The sequence below is a fragment of the Eptatretus burgeri genome, chromosome 10 (genome assembly GCF_056783735.1).
Source record: "Eptatretus burgeri isolate ZD-2024b chromosome 10, Ebu_testis_v1, whole genome shotgun sequence".
Taxonomy (NCBI): domain Eukaryota; kingdom Metazoa; phylum Chordata; class Myxini; order Myxiniformes; family Myxinidae; genus Eptatretus; species Eptatretus burgeri.
Window position 1 is genome coordinate 104,373,974 of NC_140970.1, and position 18,675 is coordinate 104,392,648.

At 42.8% G+C, this 18,675-nt stretch overlaps 1 protein-coding gene across 4 annotated transcripts in view; it reads left to right on the top strand.

The window, feature by feature from the left end:
• ELMOD2 (ELMO domain containing 2) overlaps window positions 1-18,585 on the top strand; it is a 30,586-nt gene extending 12,001 nt beyond the window's left edge. For all 4 annotated transcript variants that reach the window (XM_085899787.1, XM_085899786.1, XM_085899788.1 and 1 more), the window contains exons 4-9: window positions 912-1,009; window positions 3,212-3,341; window positions 5,440-5,573; window positions 9,328-9,396; window positions 16,426-16,559; window positions 17,917-18,585. In XM_085899787.1, the coding sequence (XP_085755913.1) occupies window positions 912-1,009; window positions 3,212-3,341; window positions 5,440-5,573; window positions 9,328-9,396; window positions 16,426-16,559; window positions 17,917-18,083 (732 nt within the window). In that variant the 3' untranslated portion in view covers window positions 18,084-18,585. The remainder of the gene's footprint in view (window positions 1-911; window positions 1,010-3,211; window positions 3,342-5,439; window positions 5,574-9,327; window positions 9,397-16,425; window positions 16,560-17,916) is intronic.
• Window positions 18,586-18,675: the final 90 nt, after the last annotated feature.

The following is an 18,675-nucleotide window of genomic DNA, read 5'->3' on the forward strand; positions in this document are numbered from 1 at the left end:
ACTTGGGGGGGGGGGGTTAGAACTGTTAGGTATGTGTTTAATGAGTAGGAAGAGTTACACACACACACACACCCACACTAGAAGTCATTGTGCATGATTACAAAAGGTGGGAGCTTGTGTGTAATTATAATTAACACTGTCCACCCAGGTGTCTCAGACAGACCTCAGAGAAAGAATGCGGGTAGTGCTTTGTGAATGGTGATGGGTGGTAATTGGTGTAAAAGAGACTAGTTATATCGTAAATAAACTTTTAGCATAAGTGTGTGGTTTGTGTAAAAACGACAGAGCATGTGTCGAGGTTTATTTTTCGGAGCTGATAACTGTGACCCATTCCCACCGAAATTTCTAAAAGCTTCCCACCCCCCCTGCCATCCCAACACACCTCATTAATCCTCTAAATCACCCCCCCCTGTCTGTCTTAGTGTTTCTTTAAAGTGAACGCATTTTCACCAACTCCAAATTTCCCAGCAAATCCCCCCTCACCACCCCGAGGACAGAAAAAGTAACACCTTGCGGTCGTGTGCCATGGTAAGAGCCGCGTCCATGTTGACGACTGTAAATATACAGGATATCTCAAAAAGTTGTGGACGGGTTGGGTGTGTGACGAGGACGAATTGATTCGTTTTGGTGAAGATCCCGATCTGGATCAGGATACGAGAATTTTTTTTTAGAGTGAATCTTTACCATTGAGAAACAGGGCCAAGAACGATTATACAGTATAACACAATATATCAAAAAGTGGGTTTTAATTGTTGCTTCGTGCCATGGGTTTATTAAATTTCTTGTGATGTGATGTGAAATTAAAAACAAACAAGAAAACTCCAGGATTCATTAGATCTTGATGACTTGCACGTGGATGCGCGGTAATCTATTCTTCATCTCCAAAACTTGATCCCCTCTCTATTTTTCAGATATTGCATTCGGCTATGGAAGTTGAGCAGATGTCCGTGGAAAAGGCAGTGGAAGATATAATGGAATGCAAGAAAATATACCCTTCCACCAATACAAAGTAAAGTTTGAAAGAGTGACCAGCTGATCTTCATAAGAAAATTTTCAATACGAGAATGATTTTGATTGCCACGTATTATTTTTTCCCCGTCAAACCAAAGCGTCACTTCCACTTTTGTACATCATGTCCAGGGCAAGGGAATTTGTCTTGGTAAGGTGGGAGGGAGGGTTTGGAAGTAGAGAATGAGGAGCATGTCACAATTTATTTACAAGTGACTGTGTTCGCTTACGAGCTGTCAGTGTGGCTGGCAAGTATGCACGCACGCACGCACGCACGCACACACGCACACACACCTCTAAGCTGTCTTGCCTGAGTTTGAATCCTGACCCAGCTCAAAACTGTCATCCTGTTGTTTCACGGGCATGGCGATTCATCAATGTGTACGTCGTCCTTTGGATTGTCGTGAAATTGGGCGTCCTGTCTTCCGACGTTAGTTGGTGGACATTGAAGAGCCCACTGTGTCCTTTGTGAAGGGTGGGCGAGCTATCGCCGGCCCCATGGCAAAAACATTCCAAAATTCCTGTCCTAACCTTGCATTCCCCATGTTCCAAGGGAACGAAGTGCAGCGGGGTCGACCCCAAGGAGTTTGGTACGCTCCTCAGTTGGGTATGAGTCGTTGTAGTTTTGTAGTTGTATTGGTTTGGTACGATGTTAACGTTTGTATACTTATGATTTGATATGGAGCAAATTGTTAATTTATTATATTTGACTCTAATGTTTGTTGAGGTGAGATGTTTATTCTTAAAGTTCACAAGTCTGGAGACTGCGATGGTTCACAAGCAATGTACACAGTTCGCCTTTTTTATTTTTTGACCTTCGAGGAGACGCCACGGGCAAACTGGCGGGAATCGGGAAAAACGTAAATGATGAAAGTTGTAGTACTCGAAGAGCACTACTTGCATACCAACTTTCATTTGAAACGGTTGAAAACCCTAGGAGCTCGATGCCCAATTTATTGATTTTTTTTTGACATTTTCTAAGTTCGTGACCTTGACCTTGGGACGAAAATGAAAAATCGAGCTCCGTGGGGCTATGCAGGTGCCACTGGGCTAACCAAGTACCGAAACCCCTGCCAGATTCGACAAACACCCTCGGAGAAGATGTAACTTGAAACTGGCTTCCCCCTAAAAACACATGTTTTTTGGGCGTGTATCCGCCCATAATGGGCGCAGCAAGCCCATTCTTAGGAAAACGCAACTAGATCATGATATAAACCTCCCACCAAAATTTTTTTTAACAAGATCTGATCAAAACCCACGGAGCTATGCTCGGGACAGACAGACAGACAGACAGACAGACAAGCCGGTAGGCAGACATGGGTAGTTGATGAAGTCGAATTTAGTCATTTTTCAGCTGTTACTAGCCAACAAAAGCGTCCATAGCAACGGTTCTTTCTCACACATAACTAGGACATACCATGAACCTACCATACCAGTTTCATGTATATCTGACTCATAGTCTCTGAGATATAACGAACTTCGTTTTTTTTAATTGTTTTCGACCAGGGTTCATTCAAAGTCTATCTTCTCCGACAGTTTTCATAGGATCCGGCTGGAAATTTTTGACAATATGGCTGAATGTACTGCCCACAGTCACTCGTGGCCCGATTTTTGATTTTCGAAAAAATTAATTTGAGATTTTTTTTTTGAAAATTTCCAAGGTCCGTTGCTAGGCAACGGATGGGTCCATAGCAACGGTTCTCATTTGCACACAACTAGGTCGTGGTATGAACCTACCAACCAAGTTTCATCGAAATCGCCATTGTATTAATGGAGCACTCGACAGAACAGACATACATACATACAGACAGACAAACATAGACGGAAATACTGATGATAAGGGGAGACTAGATTGACTACCCAACAGACACACACCCATAACGAATATAGTGGTCTCTTACTGACTCGTGAACCAATAAGATGTAGAATGATAAAAAGACCAGATTTTTTTTTTTTATAATTTTTTTTTTTTTACCACATTCTGCCTTCTCATTCCATCTCACGACACTTTCTTCTTGGAGTAAGATTTGCCGGCTCTCAACCTCGTGTTTTCTCGATGGGGTTGACCGATTTTTGTAGCGTATATATGTCCATGTTCTGTAGTGAGCAATTGTTTTACCCATGTACAACCAGGATGTTGATGTTGCTTCCCTGCTGCTTCGACGTACTTTGGGATTTAATGTTGTGATCGTGTTTTGGTCAGGTTCAGAGAACTTCTGCTTGCCTGCCTGCTGCAGATCACTGGTTATCGGCAGCTTTTGAAGGACGTGGAAGCCAAGCGCAAACAAGCGTACGATTCGCACAATCTTGCCAATGAGGAAATTCTTTTTCAAGTAGGTACATGCAACGTGCTGTTAATGATGGACCTTTTAAGATGTTAGCCTTCAGGCCGAAACCATGGAGATTCTCATCCACCTAGTTTTGCCACAACTCATCCATATATTTTTTGAAATATCATGCCACTGGATATATTGTTTTGGTTCTCTACTTTTTAAGGAATTGCTCGTGGTGACCTGCACACTGTATGTGATTGCCTGCTATATTCTGATTGGCCGGTCATACTGAATTGGGTTTTATAGCACAGTGCAGATCATGAGCAGGCCGGGTTACACTCGATCTGTTGAGCCAGGGGAAACGAATTCGAATTCGTACATCTTCAAAATGCGAAATGTTGAAAGCACATCTGAATCTGTGTTGAGGAAATCGTTTTTGGAAATGGAGGGGTTGGGGGAACAACCCCCCCGAAGAGGTTGATTTTAAAAAAAATAAAAAGAAAAAAAAATGTACCCACAGTCACACGCAACCATCTATAAATTGTATACACATCTACACAATGCGTACACATCGCAAGTCCATCAACAATTCCTTTCCTGCCATATGCTGTATGTTGTGCATACGCCTGGTGTTGGTTTCATGGTTCGGGTGGCAGGCTTGGGATCCGAGGATCCTGAGTTCAAATCCCACTCGGCTGTTAAATTAATACCAGGTGGGGTTGACTCTGCCTGTCATCCTTCCGAGGTCGGCAAAATGAGTGCCAGCATGCTGGTATCCTGTGTCGGAGTGGCGACCCGTCCAGGATTGTGCCCAATAGCCAAGGAGACTGCTTCAGCAGCACCAATGCTCTGCACAGAGCATGTTCCCAATGGATGGATATATGTAGTACATGCCGTGGCCTCTGGCAATGGGTTTTCAAATTTTTTTTTTTATTCGTTTACATGATCTAAGCCTCATCATGAAGCTGACGCACGCACGCCCACACACGTCAGTGTCTTTTGACCGTCCATCAGTAAAAGTGTTGCCTTAAAGGTACACCACACATAAAGTAGAAAAAAAAAAAACCAATAAACTAACACAACGTGATCAGCTTTTGCGTATATTGTTTGATTTCTTATTTTGAGATGCTGGAAGAAATGGTGCTCAAATGGTGCTCATCCGGTTGCAGTCTGCAAGTAGAAAACTTCTCAAAATGTAAAGCTTGTCCGTGTCCACTTTTCACACGAACTGAACTTGACGAAAACGACAGAAAAAAAAACGAACAAACAAAACAAATTGTACATTTTATTAATACGTGTTCTCTTTATTCTCATAATAAAAGGTTTGTTGAAGATTTGATGACAAAAAGCTCACTTTGTAATAATAAAAAAAAAAGTTGTGGCCTGGACGGACAGCCAGACACACAGACAGAAGCAATTGCAAAACTCCATCTCCCGCTGCACGAGGAAACAGGCCAATGACAGTGTGGTGCCAAAATGGAACAGCATATCATGTGATACCTTGTAGGAATAAGGAAAATGTGCAACATGACAACCACATTGCCTTATGGACAGAATTTTGAATATGAAGATGAAGAACATTCAGAGAAGTTTTGTCGCAGACAAAGATCACTCAGCCAATTTTGAACATAGCTCGCATAAATTGCATACACTACACAGTAGATATATATATATATATGACGAATGGACACGTGCAAAGTATTCCCAAGAGGTTTCATGAAAGGTGAAACCAACTTGGGCAACATTGTCTTTTCACGACGCTCACAACAGGTGTGTCCATGTTCGTTTGGTGAGCCAGGAAACTCTCTATCCTGTCTCCTTCCTTAAAGTCCCCCAGTCTAGTGTAGTAGTCGTCATCATCCTCCTCCTCCTCCTTCTCCCCCCCCTCCCTCACCTCAAATGGGATCACAGCTGACTGCACTTATTGAGACGAGGCTGCGTTCTCAACGGTTGCTCCCAAACCTCCTGTGCCGAACCCATCCCTCCGTTTGAACCTTTATCGGTGGATGCAACAAGCTTCCTTGAGTGCATACTATGATTTTTCAGAAGCTCCAATGACCTTGTCAAAATTCTTGTCAATTATAATCTTGGCACAATTTTCGAGTTTATAAATGAATACTATTCATGTTTTTTCTTCATTTTTTTTTTCTTTCGTCAGCTGTGGTCGTTGCTGATGCCAACCGTGCCCCTTTCAGCACGCATCAGCAAGCAGTGGGGAGACGTTGGTTTCCAAGGTAACGATCCACAAACAGATTTCCGAGGCATGGGCATGTTCGGCCTGCTTAACTTGCAGTAAGTATATTCGCACACTATTTTGACATTTCTATTTCTTTCTTTCTTTATCTTTATCTCACTCTCTCTCATGTGTATGGACCATGTGCTCAAGTAGGGTAGAATTACACCTCTTAGGTATCTGTCAGGGATAAGTCACAGGTAATATGTGTGCTGAGGGGGCAGTGACCATCCTTTATAGAGCAGAAAAGCCTGGTGTTTGCTAAGTCGTTAGTGTGGCTGGCTTGGGATCTTAGGGTCCCGAGTTTGAGCCCTGTTTTTCCACTGAATTAACACCAGGTGGGGTTGACTCAGGCTGCCATCCTTCCGAGGTCGGCAGAATGAGTACCAGTGAACTGGTATAGGGGCACAGCATCAGCAGCATAGTCGCACCACAACAAAATGATAGCTACCCGGCAGCCAAGCTGCCACACACAAGAAGAAGAAGAAGAAGAAGAAGATAGAGCCGAAGAGAATAAGGTTGTATTGTGTAAAGCCCCTTGTACAGGTGAGGACAGGTGGAGGACTTGGGGCATTTAACGCCAAAGACACTTCAGTGGACATCATCATGGGCTGTTTGCCCAGAGAACTGCAGGCCATGGCAGTGCATTGAGTTGTGGAGCCCTGAATGGAGGCGGAACATTTTACAGGGGCTCTGCCCTGAGGGGTGTGACAGGCCACAAGTCAGCGCTGCCCACTAGCAGCAGGCAGTGAATAACGTGACCAGCTGCATATCAGAGGGTGGTCCTAAAGGCTTAAAGCCATGTCTGCGCATGCAAGTTGGACGTTTTAGAACAGATCACGTATGATCTCTCTCTCTTTCGGCTTCGTCACTCCCCGAGAAGGAGCAGTGGGGAGACACGAATGCTACCTTCTCCTCAATATCCTCTCGTTTCCCGCCCCGAGCCGCTCTTCATCCTGTGCCATACCCTCATGCACGACCGCACCATCATGGTGCGCTCCCCACCGGATCGTGCTTGCCCAAGTCCCTGCCTCTGCCCCATTGTTTGGTATGGGTGTGTAAGTCAGTGTGTGGCACCATTAGCAGGGTTTTAGTTATCTTGTGTATAAGTTTGTGCCTCTCCCCTTTCTTCCCTTTTTGTGGCTGTCGACCACCTGGTTTGTTCTGCCCACGATTTATGAGCATCTTGTCCATATTCATTTTAATTACAAGAAACATCGTTCCCATGAGAACAGACGACGGTCTTGGTTTATTTATTCGACGATCCTTGGGAGGTTGTAACCAGTTAAATTGAATGTAGTAATAGTAAATTGTGAATTCGGTAAGCTCGGCGATCTTCAAGGGTTGTACCTTGGCACGATGGGTGATGTTGGTCAGACACGTCGACGCAACCTTTCAATGCAGTCAACCCTTGGACGAGATAATTTGTCACAAATCAGGATTTGAACGATTCATTTTATCATGTACATAAATGATAGTTGTTAATCACAGGAAACATTAAAGGAAATTTCTGACATACCAACCTCGAGATAGATAATAATAATAATATGACTGCTACTCCTCTTGTGTGACCAACAGCCTCTGTGAGACCATCATTTAAACTTTTCTTTTTTTTCTGCATCATTACACCCTCAAAAAAGTCTGCACAGGGATTTGATGGAGAATGTCCGAGTTAAAAAGGAACTGGCAGCCTCGTAGCTTGCCATAAATAAAAGAACGACAGATGGTACAGGTGCAAAACATGGTAGACATAGATTTAGTACGAGTTGAGTTTGTGGTGCGGTCGTTGTGTGGGTGAAAACCGTGCAGTGATGTAACCGCCACGGACCACCCTCGTATGGTGCACGGCAAAGCATTAGCCAACCTGGTGGCGAAGCTGAAAAGAATGGTAGGACAAGGCCAATACACGCTTTACCCTCACTGATATTGACGTAACTCTCTTATGGATCCGGTGGGAACATGCCAGGCTCACGCGGTACTTACTCGGACCCGCCGCTAGATCGACACTGAGGTCACCAGGCCACGGACTACTCCGTAGCCCGACGGGTTGTTAAGCAACCGTGGATGCTGATAAAGCAATTCAATCGAGCAGGGTCCTCTCGCCCTAGGTCGTGTTACCTTACTCACTTATTTAATTACCTTAACTGGGGACCGCACCCTCAACACCCACCTGTCTACTTATTTTGGCTGAGCGAACCGTGGGATGGATGTTTGCTAAACCAGTGTGGCAGAATTATTCCCAGCTTCTGACGATGTCCACACCGTGTGGGGGAAAAGACAATCGAGCAGATTTGAAAACAGTTTGCCAACATTTCCTGGAAGGTACATATTTACAGGTACATTATTCACAAGCCTTTTTCCACAAGGTGATCAGGGCAACAATAGGGAAGTACATATTTACAAAGCAAGCAGAGACAGAAAAGCAGACTTAACCCAAGCACTTATGGAAGCTCTTGTACGATCTTTCTTGCATTGCAACACAAGACACATGTGTCATTGCAATCATCCAGGAAAACGTTAATTAGAAAGAATAAGAAGACAAGCAGAGCGAGGTTTTGCTGTAGGCTTGCACTAATCCCAAAGTAGGTTGAAGGGAAGGGTGTGTGTGTGTGGGGTGTGTGTGTGTTGCAAGTGCAGCGTAATCTTAGAGGAAACAGTGTGAGGTGCGAATCATGATAGCTCTTTGTGTGTCCCAATTAGATGAATTTTGGGTTCGTGGGGAAAGCCAGAAAAGATCTCATGCGTCAGTATGGAACTATTGCCGCATGCCAAGGACCTTGTGACTTCGTTCTCTGGCCTGGGCTTCCCTAATGGCAGCTTGCCTCAGTGCCGCTCGCCTCAGCCCAGCTTGTTCCAGCACCAGTACAACTTGTCCTGGCAGGTGAATCTCCGCAAGAACAGGCAGCTTTCTCCCCAAACAGGTCCTTAGCATGCAGACAACAGCAGCAGATCTTATCGCATCAGCTTTTATAACCACCAGACCAGGTGTGGCTCCGCAGGGGCAAGGGTCGTCACTCGCACTCTGACCTTTGTGCAGCCTGTGCTCATTCGTCCCCACCTGATGGGGTGGGTCCCGTGAGGCAGTGGTGGAATAACCTCACGCCGTGATGATCATACGATTGTCTCGGGCTCCACTTGTTCCTTCCTTCTACTGATATCACGGTTTATTACCTCCACCACAGAAGGTGAAGGAGGTTATGTTTTCACCCCTCTCTGTCTGTCTGTTTGTTATTTGCAAAATCGAAGATTTTTCAAGTATATTGGTCAGTTGATTTTGTTATTCTGTCTGTCTGTCAATCACCTACAAAAGTCACACTTTTAAACCGATCTTCACGAAACTTCATCACATGATAGAGTTTGTCATAAGGAAGAAGCCTATTGTTTTTGAGGTCGAAAGGTCAACAACTAAGGTGGTATTTCTAAAATCCTCAATTTTCATCCGATTGACTTGAAATTTGAAGATGAGTTGCATATTTGGTCATTTAATTCAACCACCAATTATTTTTTGAGAAGTCTACGAACACCAATGATGTCAGAGGGCTGTCGGGCTCGGGTAACCTGCATCGAGAGTCGATTGTGGCACAGATTTATATGCATACTCAGGAATCGTCACCTGTTCCTGTCGTTTCAGTTTTGGGCCCTGCCTGTACAGATAAATGGTCAATGTATAAATGCTGACTAGGTCGACAGATTGACAGTTCAAGGAATAATTTGTTTGGGCAGGACTAGATACTTAAACTGTCTGTTTCTTTAGAACCATAGTGCATTGATGTACCTAATTGTGCAGCTGCACTGGTCTGTGACTGCTTTCAGATACTTTGCATCGCAACACCAGAATGTGGCAAGAAGTGTACTGTCCCATTCTCATCATCCACAGTATGGGTAAGTGCTGTTTAATTTCACGAGTGGTGTAAGCTGACTGCTTTGTGAACTTTCCTTTGCCAATCTCTGCCCAATAATGTGCGTGCATGTAAACTCGGGGAGAGGTGGTAGTGGTGAAAGGGGTGCAGGGGAGGGATATTTTGTACAGAGAAGTAGGACTGAAAATAAATGTGACCACTTCCCAAATACCAGAATTGACATGTTATACTTTTAATACCGAGATGTGGAGTTCTCACATGATTTTGTGGATGTAATAGGGGCATTTTTAACCTTTTACAAACAATTCCATTGCCCGTGTCACGTTGACGACAAAATGATGAAGTTTTGCATGATACCATTTGCAAAACGATCTGACATGAAATGTCAGTGTATTTGTCAATGTTAAGGTCCAAGTCCAACATAAAAACCTCAAAAAAAGCAGTAAACAATGTATAAAAGAAGCAAATAAACAAGAAAAACAGCACTCAGAGATTGCAGACCCTCACCAGGACTTTTGTGTGGTGTTTGTGTACTGGTGTGTTGCGTAATTAATGAGACATAATTAGAACTGTCACTTTATAACTGCTGGCAGTGATGACCGGGAACCAAGACGTCCGGCTTTGATCGGATACCTGACCCTGACCCATGACCTTTTTAAAAAAAATTATTATTAAATCTAATTTAGAATGGGATTAAAATTCAATTCAAATCAAATGGAAGACCAAATAGGTACAGTACTACATTGGAGTAATCAGAAGGAACCAGAACAAGCAAAGAGCAAAGATGAAGTCATCAGGAAGAACCTGGATAGGAATCACATTTCAGCTGCTGCTCCTCCACCCTCGAACTCATCCAGGTACAGCTAAGTGAGCCTCATTCAAAAAAAAGAAAAGAAAAAAAAAATCAAAAAGAACCCAGATCAAAAAATTTAATAATTCTGGCTGCGAGGCCATCCGCCCGAAGAGGTTGAAATTAAAAACATATATTCCCCATCACTACTAGATCATAATTGTGAAGTTTCATGTCGATTAAGCGGTTCAAGAGAAATCTTTTATTTATTTAAGATTTTCGCTCCATCCAATATGGCTGCCAGACCATGTGACAATTATTCTTGAATACCCTGGTATCCCAAAGGCTTGGGAAACATTTGTGGGAAGTTTACCCTCGATCTGTCCAGCCGTTCTGGAGGATTTTTTTTTTTATAGTTTTTTGGGTAAATCCAATATGGCTGCCAAACCATGTGACCTTTGTCATGTGCGATCATTTTGTTCCTCATGGATAGGCAGTCATACGTGTAGAGTTTTTCCTCGATCTGTTCAGCCACTTTAGAGAGCGTTTTTTAAGGTTTAAAAATGTATATCTATCTATAATTACAGCAATCTGTGTGTGTGTGTGTGTGTGTGTGTGTGTGTGTGTGTGTGTGTGTGTGTGTGTGTGTGTGTGTGTGTGTGTGTGTGTGTGTGTGTGTGTGTGTGTGTGTGTGTGTGTGTGTGTCTGTGACCGCTGTTTCTCGACAACCACTGGTCCGATCTAATTGAAACAATGCTCCAATCCAGTCGTCGTTTAGCGAAGGAACGACGGAATGGCCTGTGTGGTTGTTTCTGGCACGCGCTTTGAAAGTTTTTTTTTTATTTTTATTTTTTTTTTGCACATACGGGCACGCACTAGTGTGTATATGTATATATATATATATATATATATATATATATATATATATATATATATATATATATATATATATATATATATATATATATGTATATATATATATATATATATATATATATATATATATATATATAACAGGGTGTCCCAAAAGTCACCTTGGGATTTAGAAATTAAATAAACATTTCTGTTTTGTAATCATTTGTTTTTCTTTTCTTTTCAGAATTTAGAATAACATTTGGAAATTACCCGTGGAAAAATTCACAACTGAACAAAGAACCAAAATCGTGGAGTTTTATTTTAAGTTTCATCGATCAATGATTCTCACCCGAATAGCAGACTGCCGACACTTCAATGCCAGAAAACCACCTTCAGATTTCATGATTCGTCGGTTGATTCAACGTTTTCAGCAATATGGGTCAGTCAGTGACTTGCCATGATCTGAAGGACCACGTTCAGTCGGTTCGCAGATTTAATCGTGAACGTGTACTGGACAGTGTTCAAGAAGAACCAGGAACATCGATCCGCAGACGTTCTGACCGGTTGGGGGTGTCTCGAATGTCACTATCAAATACTAAAACTATTTGCACCTGTACCCAAAGTGCAATTGGTGCAAAAGGTGAAACCGACTGATCATCGACAACGATTAAATTACTCAGTCCAAATTCAGAGGTTGGTCAATGAAGAAAACGAAATTGTTCATAAACTGATTATGAGCAATGAAGCTCATTTCCATTTGAACGGTTTTGTGAATAAGCAGAACTGTAGGTTCTGGGGATTAGAGAATCCTAGGGCTATTCATCAATGTGAGTTGCATCCTCTCAAATGCACTGTCTGGTGTGGTGTAATGTCAGAAGGGATTATCGGCCCTTACTTTTTTTTTTTTGAAAATGAGGACGGCAATACAACGACTGTCACGAGTGAGCGGTATTCAGCCGTGCTCGAGAATTTTGTGCATCCTGCAGTGAAGGATATACCTGAGATGTGGTTTCAACAAGATGGAGCCACTGCCCACACGGCACGAGCCACGGTGGAGCTTCCAAGGAAAATTTTTGGACACCGAATAATTTCGCGAAATTCAGAAATTTCTTGATCATCACATTCTCCTGATTTGACGCCTCCTGATTATTTTCTTTGGAGTTACCGAAGGGAGCGTGTATACATCGATAAGGCCCATACAATTCAGCAGCTCAAGGACAACATCTGTGCAGAAATTTGAGGGCTGCAGCCAGAGTTATTGTCCGCTGTTATGGAAAATGCTGTCGAAAGAGCCTGTCTCTGTGAAGCCGAAAACGGAGGACATCGAAGCTGCATCATTTTTCATAAATAAAGCAAATTTATCTCCATTTTATAAATTTTCTTTTGGTATAAAATTAATCATAAATTATTTAAAAAACAGAAATGTTATTTAGTTTCTAAATCTAATATTGCTTGTGCCAGCCTGTCCAGTTGATGTTGAAGGCTCGAAGATGAAATGGAGGCTGGGAGTTTTTTTGAAGAACTTCATAATGGAGACTTGAGAGGCTGCCTTCATTTTCTGTTCGTAGACCTCTTTGTAACATTTCAGATACATTCTCCATCTCCCTCTGCACTTTGGAGCTTCTCATGCAGTCAGGATCATATTCATCAAAGATGACCTGGCTTCATCGTCCAGTTTGAAACCTTTAGCCATGACCTTCGTCGTGAGCGTTTTAACAGGCACAACCTCCTCAGGACTTGATTCTGATTCCTCTCTGATGTGCTCCTCCTCCAAAGCCAGAAGGTCTTTATTGCTCAGCTCCTCCCCATGTGAGAGAAGCAAATCCTCAATGTCATCTTCGTCGACCTCCTCAAATCACACTTGCAGGGCCATGTCCACAATTCGTTGCCTTGCTTCGCTGACTTCAGCCTCCGTGAAACCTCTGAACTCGATCACTGCCTCAGGCCAGAGTTGATGGAGATGAAAGCGTGGCTGGGCATGCCTTTCCACTAAAGTCCAGTTTCAGAGGTTAAACACCTGGCTTGGTGTTGTAGAAGAATTTCCTAAGTCATCTGTACAATTGAACATTTATTTAACATAAACAAACACTCGTATGCATATGGAGGACCTGGACACAGACTTGCTCCAGATCTCTGAAATACATGGAGAATCTTAGCCCCTTATATAGTGTTCAGTGAGATAGGATTCTATGTTTTTTTTAGACGCTGGCACCAACTTTGTCAGGTCTTGACATCCTCCAGCGGGAGCTCATCTTCGGCCTTCGTACAACACCAGCTTGACCAAGTTGAATGGTTGTAACATATATTCCATCTCAGCACAGAATTGACGCACAGGATGATAGAACGACGTCAAACGCAACTCTTTCGGGTATTGTGATAGATTTCTATAGTATGCAAGTTAAAAGTCAGTCTGCTTCGAACAGACTGGGGAAATAACACTATCTTGAAGCAATTAGAGCTGAGTCAATACATCAGGACATTTTCTTTAGAACCACATTCCAGTTGTACTGAAATCATATTCCCTATCCAGCTTGCTGGTGCCTTACATTTATCATAGTCATGAAATCCTTGAAAATATATTTAAATAATAGGCAATGCTGAATCTGGCTTACTGGAAAAAGTTGGCCTGCTCATTACATTTTTTTTTTTAATGGTCAGGTCGATTCTTCCAAACAAAGGAAAGATATGATTATATGATTTAAAATAGATACATGTTTAATCACATCATATTTGAGTACATTTTCTATTTCAGGTTTTAATATATTTTATTTTAATACCAAGTTTTAATTATCATCCTTTTATGATTTGTTTTATCACCCTCAAACCCATTGTGCTAATTTTGGGGAAGCTGCATCGACAGTGTGAAACCTCCATCCGCAATCACTGATTCGAAGATGGCTGGAAATTTTATGACAGCAGCATGATCTGCAGCAGCAGCTTCCCCAGTCAACTTGAGATTGTGGAATGCATGGTGACTCTTATGCCTGGTGTTGGCTTAATATTTAGGGTGGTGGGCTTGGGATCTGAAGATCCTGAGTTTAAATCCCAATCGGCTGTTGAATTAATACCAGGTGGGGTTGACTCTGCCTGTCATCCTTCCGAGGTTGGCAAAATGAGTGCCAGCATGCTGGTATACTGTGTCGGAGTGGTGACCTGTTCAGGATTGTGCCCAATAGCCAAGGAGACTGCTGAGGCAGCACCAACACTGCACAGAGTATGGTCCCGATGGATGGATGGTGACTCTTGAGGTGCTTGAACCAACCATGACTGGCAGCAGAAAGCACTGGATTATCTTTGGTTAGATAGACATACAAACTCTTCACCTTCTCTTGCATGACCATTGCAGACAAGTGCATGTTTTGTTGGTTCTGATGCTCTATCCACATAGTCAGCATTTTCTCAACAGCATCAAGCTGAGATCTTGCCGTTCTGGTCACACAGCTTCGTTGTTGTCTGAGCGCTCTTATGGATTTCATCACGAAGTCCCATCTCTCGATATGCCTGGTGTTGGCTTAATGGTTAGGGCGGCAGGCTTTGGATCCTCGGGTCCTGAGTTCAAATCCCACTCTGCTGTTGGATTAATACCAGGTGGGGTTAACTCGGCCTGTCATCCTTCTGAGGTCGGCAAAATGAGTGCCAGCATGCTGGTATCCTATGAATGTCAGAGTGGCGACCCATCCAGGATTGTACCCAAAAGCCAAGGAGACTGCTTAGGCAGCACCAACGCTCTGCACACAGTCTGGTCCCAATCTCCTCCTCCTCCTCCTCCCATCTCTCTGAATATCAATACTGCGCTCACCTCTATCAAACTTTTAATTTCACCTCCAATAAATGACTTCCTTGCCTTCTTCTTCTTCTTCGCTTGATTATTCTCTCCAAAGCCACTTGTTCCACGCTTTGCAGCCATAGTTTCAGCAGTTGTGAGTGACAGAGTACAAACGACTCGCTCAGGATGACGGGGCATGAACTATTTATTACTTGCAAAATCTAAGATTTTTCAAGTATATTGGTCGATTTTGTTATCGTCTGTGTCTGTCTATCGCCTACAAGTCACAATTTTAAACCGATCTACATGAAACTTCACCACATGGAGTTTTTCATAAGGAAGAAGCCGATTGTTTTTGAGGTCAAAAGGTCAACATAGGCCAAAAGGACAACATAGGCCGAATTTCTAGAAGTCAATTTTCAATCGATTTACTTGAAATTTGGAGATTATTCATATTTCAGGTCACCGAATTCAACCAGCCAATTATTTTTGAGGTCAAATTTGTTTTATGGATTTTGCTCGTGTCGTGCTCTGCACGACGTCGTCTTCCTGTTTCTTGTTTGGCTCTTTCATGAGGCTTTGTGTAAAGCGATTTTAAATACTTTATCAAAATTGTGATAACAGAAGAACAGAGTTTGTTATGCTTATATTATGCAAGCTATTCTCTAACAATGTGGATGGTGAGAAATGCGTCGTTGAGCCAACATCATAGAGTGTACTTACACAAGCCGAGATGGTATAGCCTATTACACACCCAGGATATATGGTACAGCCTATTGCTCCTAGCATGTTACTGTACTGAATATTGTCGGCAATTGTAACAATTGAGTATTTGCGTATCTAAACGTAGAAAAGGTACAGTTAAAACATGGTATAAAAGATATTTTAAAAAATGGTACACCTGTATCGGGCACTTACCATGAATGGAGCTTGCAGGACTGGAAGTTGCTCTGGGTGAGTGGTGAGTGAATGTGAAGGCCGAGGACATTACCATACACTACTGTGGATTTTATCAACACTGTACACTTGGGCTACACTAGATTTATTTAAAAAAAAAAATTTTTCCTTTCTTCAATAATAAATTAACTTTAGCTCACAAACTTTTTTACTTTTTAATTTTTAAAAACTTTTTGATGAACGCTTCAGGGCCATGATGAACAAAACAGGAGATTAAATCGGGCACACGGAAAAATGATGGTCAAGAGATGCTGTAAACACGAGATGTATGAGGCTGCTGTGTAACACGGCACAGTTTTACGGTAAACTGGTTTTCTTTTTTTTAATAAGTGGAAAGAGTGCACTGTAAAATAATGATAAAAAGTACAGTATAGTAAACACATAAACCAGTAACAGTTGTTTATTATCATTATCAAGTATTATGTGCTGTACATAATTGTATGTGCTATACTGTACTTTTATACAACTGGCAGCGCTACGACATCACAAGGCGACAGGAATTTTTCAGCTCCATTATCTTATGGGACCGCAGTCGTATATGCGGTCCATCGTAATGCGGCGCATGACTATATCTGCTGCCCTATTGCAGCCACCAATATAATACTACAAGATGATGGTCTTTGTATAATGCCCAAGAAATGTATGCCATTTCATGTTTTTTTTGCATGCCTGTTCCGTCCCAGGTTCTCTTTTGCCATTGTAGGGATTGACCTCACTGAGATGGTGTACACATTCCTACGCAAGGGGACATTGAAATGCCATATGTACAATGTTGCTCCTGCTACACCGAGCCTCAGGGACATCCATGAGGTGTTTTGTGAGTTTGCTGACATTTCACATCTCGTTCTAATTTTGTGGAAATCACTCATCACAAACCAGAATGGCATGTAGTGAAACGCATACCTCCGCCAGACTGAACAGTTTACGTTTTGTATCCCACTGATCTGCATCCGAACTTCAACCCAAATCTAAATCCAGGTGTTGTCATGATCCATCTGCAACTTAAAAAAAAATCGTGATGTACTGTATCTTGTTTTTGGCCACATCTTTCAATGGTGAAGAATCACTTGAATTTTATTTTTCTCTGATCTGGATCTGTATCTTCACCAAAATCAAATCAATTGGTCCGTGTCACGTACCCAACGTCCTGTCCACCAAATTTGTTCCAAATCTGTCCATAACTGAGATCATCCTCACAGATGGACAGACGGGTGTGAAAACGTAACCTCTGCCCCTCTTCGGTGGCAGAGGTAACAACCACTTTAACTGGGTGGGTCTCACAATCGTTTTTTTTTTTTTTTTTAGAGGAAAGTGACATTAAAATAATAGTAATGCACTCACCACTTGGTAATAATAGCTAAACCATTGAATAAAATTTAGTGGAGGTCAGCCAAGCCATTTTTTGATTCCGTACGGAACAAACATACAGATCCAGACATTGCCTTATTCTAATCAGAAGAGCCAATACCCGCTCCCCTTTGGAATGAGAGGATTTGTTTTCAGAATTGGCATCGTTTTCCCCACTCGCACTATCCCCTCCCTCCCTCCCTCCCTCTAGTAGGGGAAAATGGTTCAACCACTTGCTTTAGCCGTTATTGATTTCATAAATAAGATATACAGATCCACAGGGGTGGGGGGGGTGGCTGGAGGAGAAGCAAGTAAGGGGTGGGGGAGCAAGGAAAGAGCGAGAGGAGAGGAGAGCGAGGCCTCATCATCCATCGCTATACACTCTGGGAGGGGGGGGAGGGAGCGAGGAGGATGGGGAGAGAGACGAGGTAGTGGGGAGGGGAAGCGGGCGTTCTGAACAGGTGTTTGATTGGGGGAGTTATGGGGAAGGTGGAAATGGTCCCCTGAAGCCGGCATTAGTGCAGGATTGAACGAAATTGGGTACATTAAAACAGCACGTTCAAACGGGTCAAACTAAACAACGCATCTTTATCTAAATGTGATAAAAGGCAAAGACCGTGATACCACCTTGATGAACATCACACCATTCTTTCCGTGACATTCCTCAAACTACAAGGATGTCCTGGAACGCCATCATGCGCCTCTGCATACCGTGTATCGCTCAAAGCAGCGAAGGGATCAAATGTGTGGAACATTTTCCTCGTAATAAAATCCATTTGATTGATGGATGTGGAAATAACACGCCGTTTCTCCTGGGTCCCACGCAGGCATCCTCTTCTCTGACTTTGACAAGTTCTGGAGGCAGGCGAAGCCAAGAGACATCATGGAATTTTCTGCCATCAGGGAGAAATTTCGAGTACACGTGGAAAAGTGCTTGGAGAACCCAGGACAAGCTCTCGTCATGCACAACACCGTTACTCAGTTTGAAAGTTAGGGTTCGTGTGTACTTAAACATGTTGAACACTCGTTTGCAAATAAATGACTCGGGAGCTTCACACGTGCACAAAACCACACCACTCGTATTCTTGCACAATGTATGTGAACACACACAGCACTGGGCCACTGATATTCATGCACGTAAACTCGTGTGTACACGCCCTCACACTTACGTGTGAGCGCACACCCTCACACGTGCGGGGTGCCAGGCCACTAATATATTCATACCCAATGCATGTAAACACGCTCGCGTGCACTCCACACATCCTCATACACACACGTGCACGGCGTCACGCTCCTGATGTTCATGCACGTAAACACTTGTGTGCACCACACATCACATGCACACAGGGTGTAAACACACCTTCCACACACACGTGTAACAGACTGTCTACGATGAAGATAATTTCGAGTTTAATTGATAAGGGCGTGGTGCTATATTTATGAACATGAAATGTATTTTCGAAGATGTTTGAAATAAAATGTTGGGATTGATTCAAGTCCATAATGTTGTGCGTTGTGTCTCATTACAATGTACTGTGAACACAAATATCCATGTTCTGTGATGTTTCGTTGAAGTTAACCCGAAT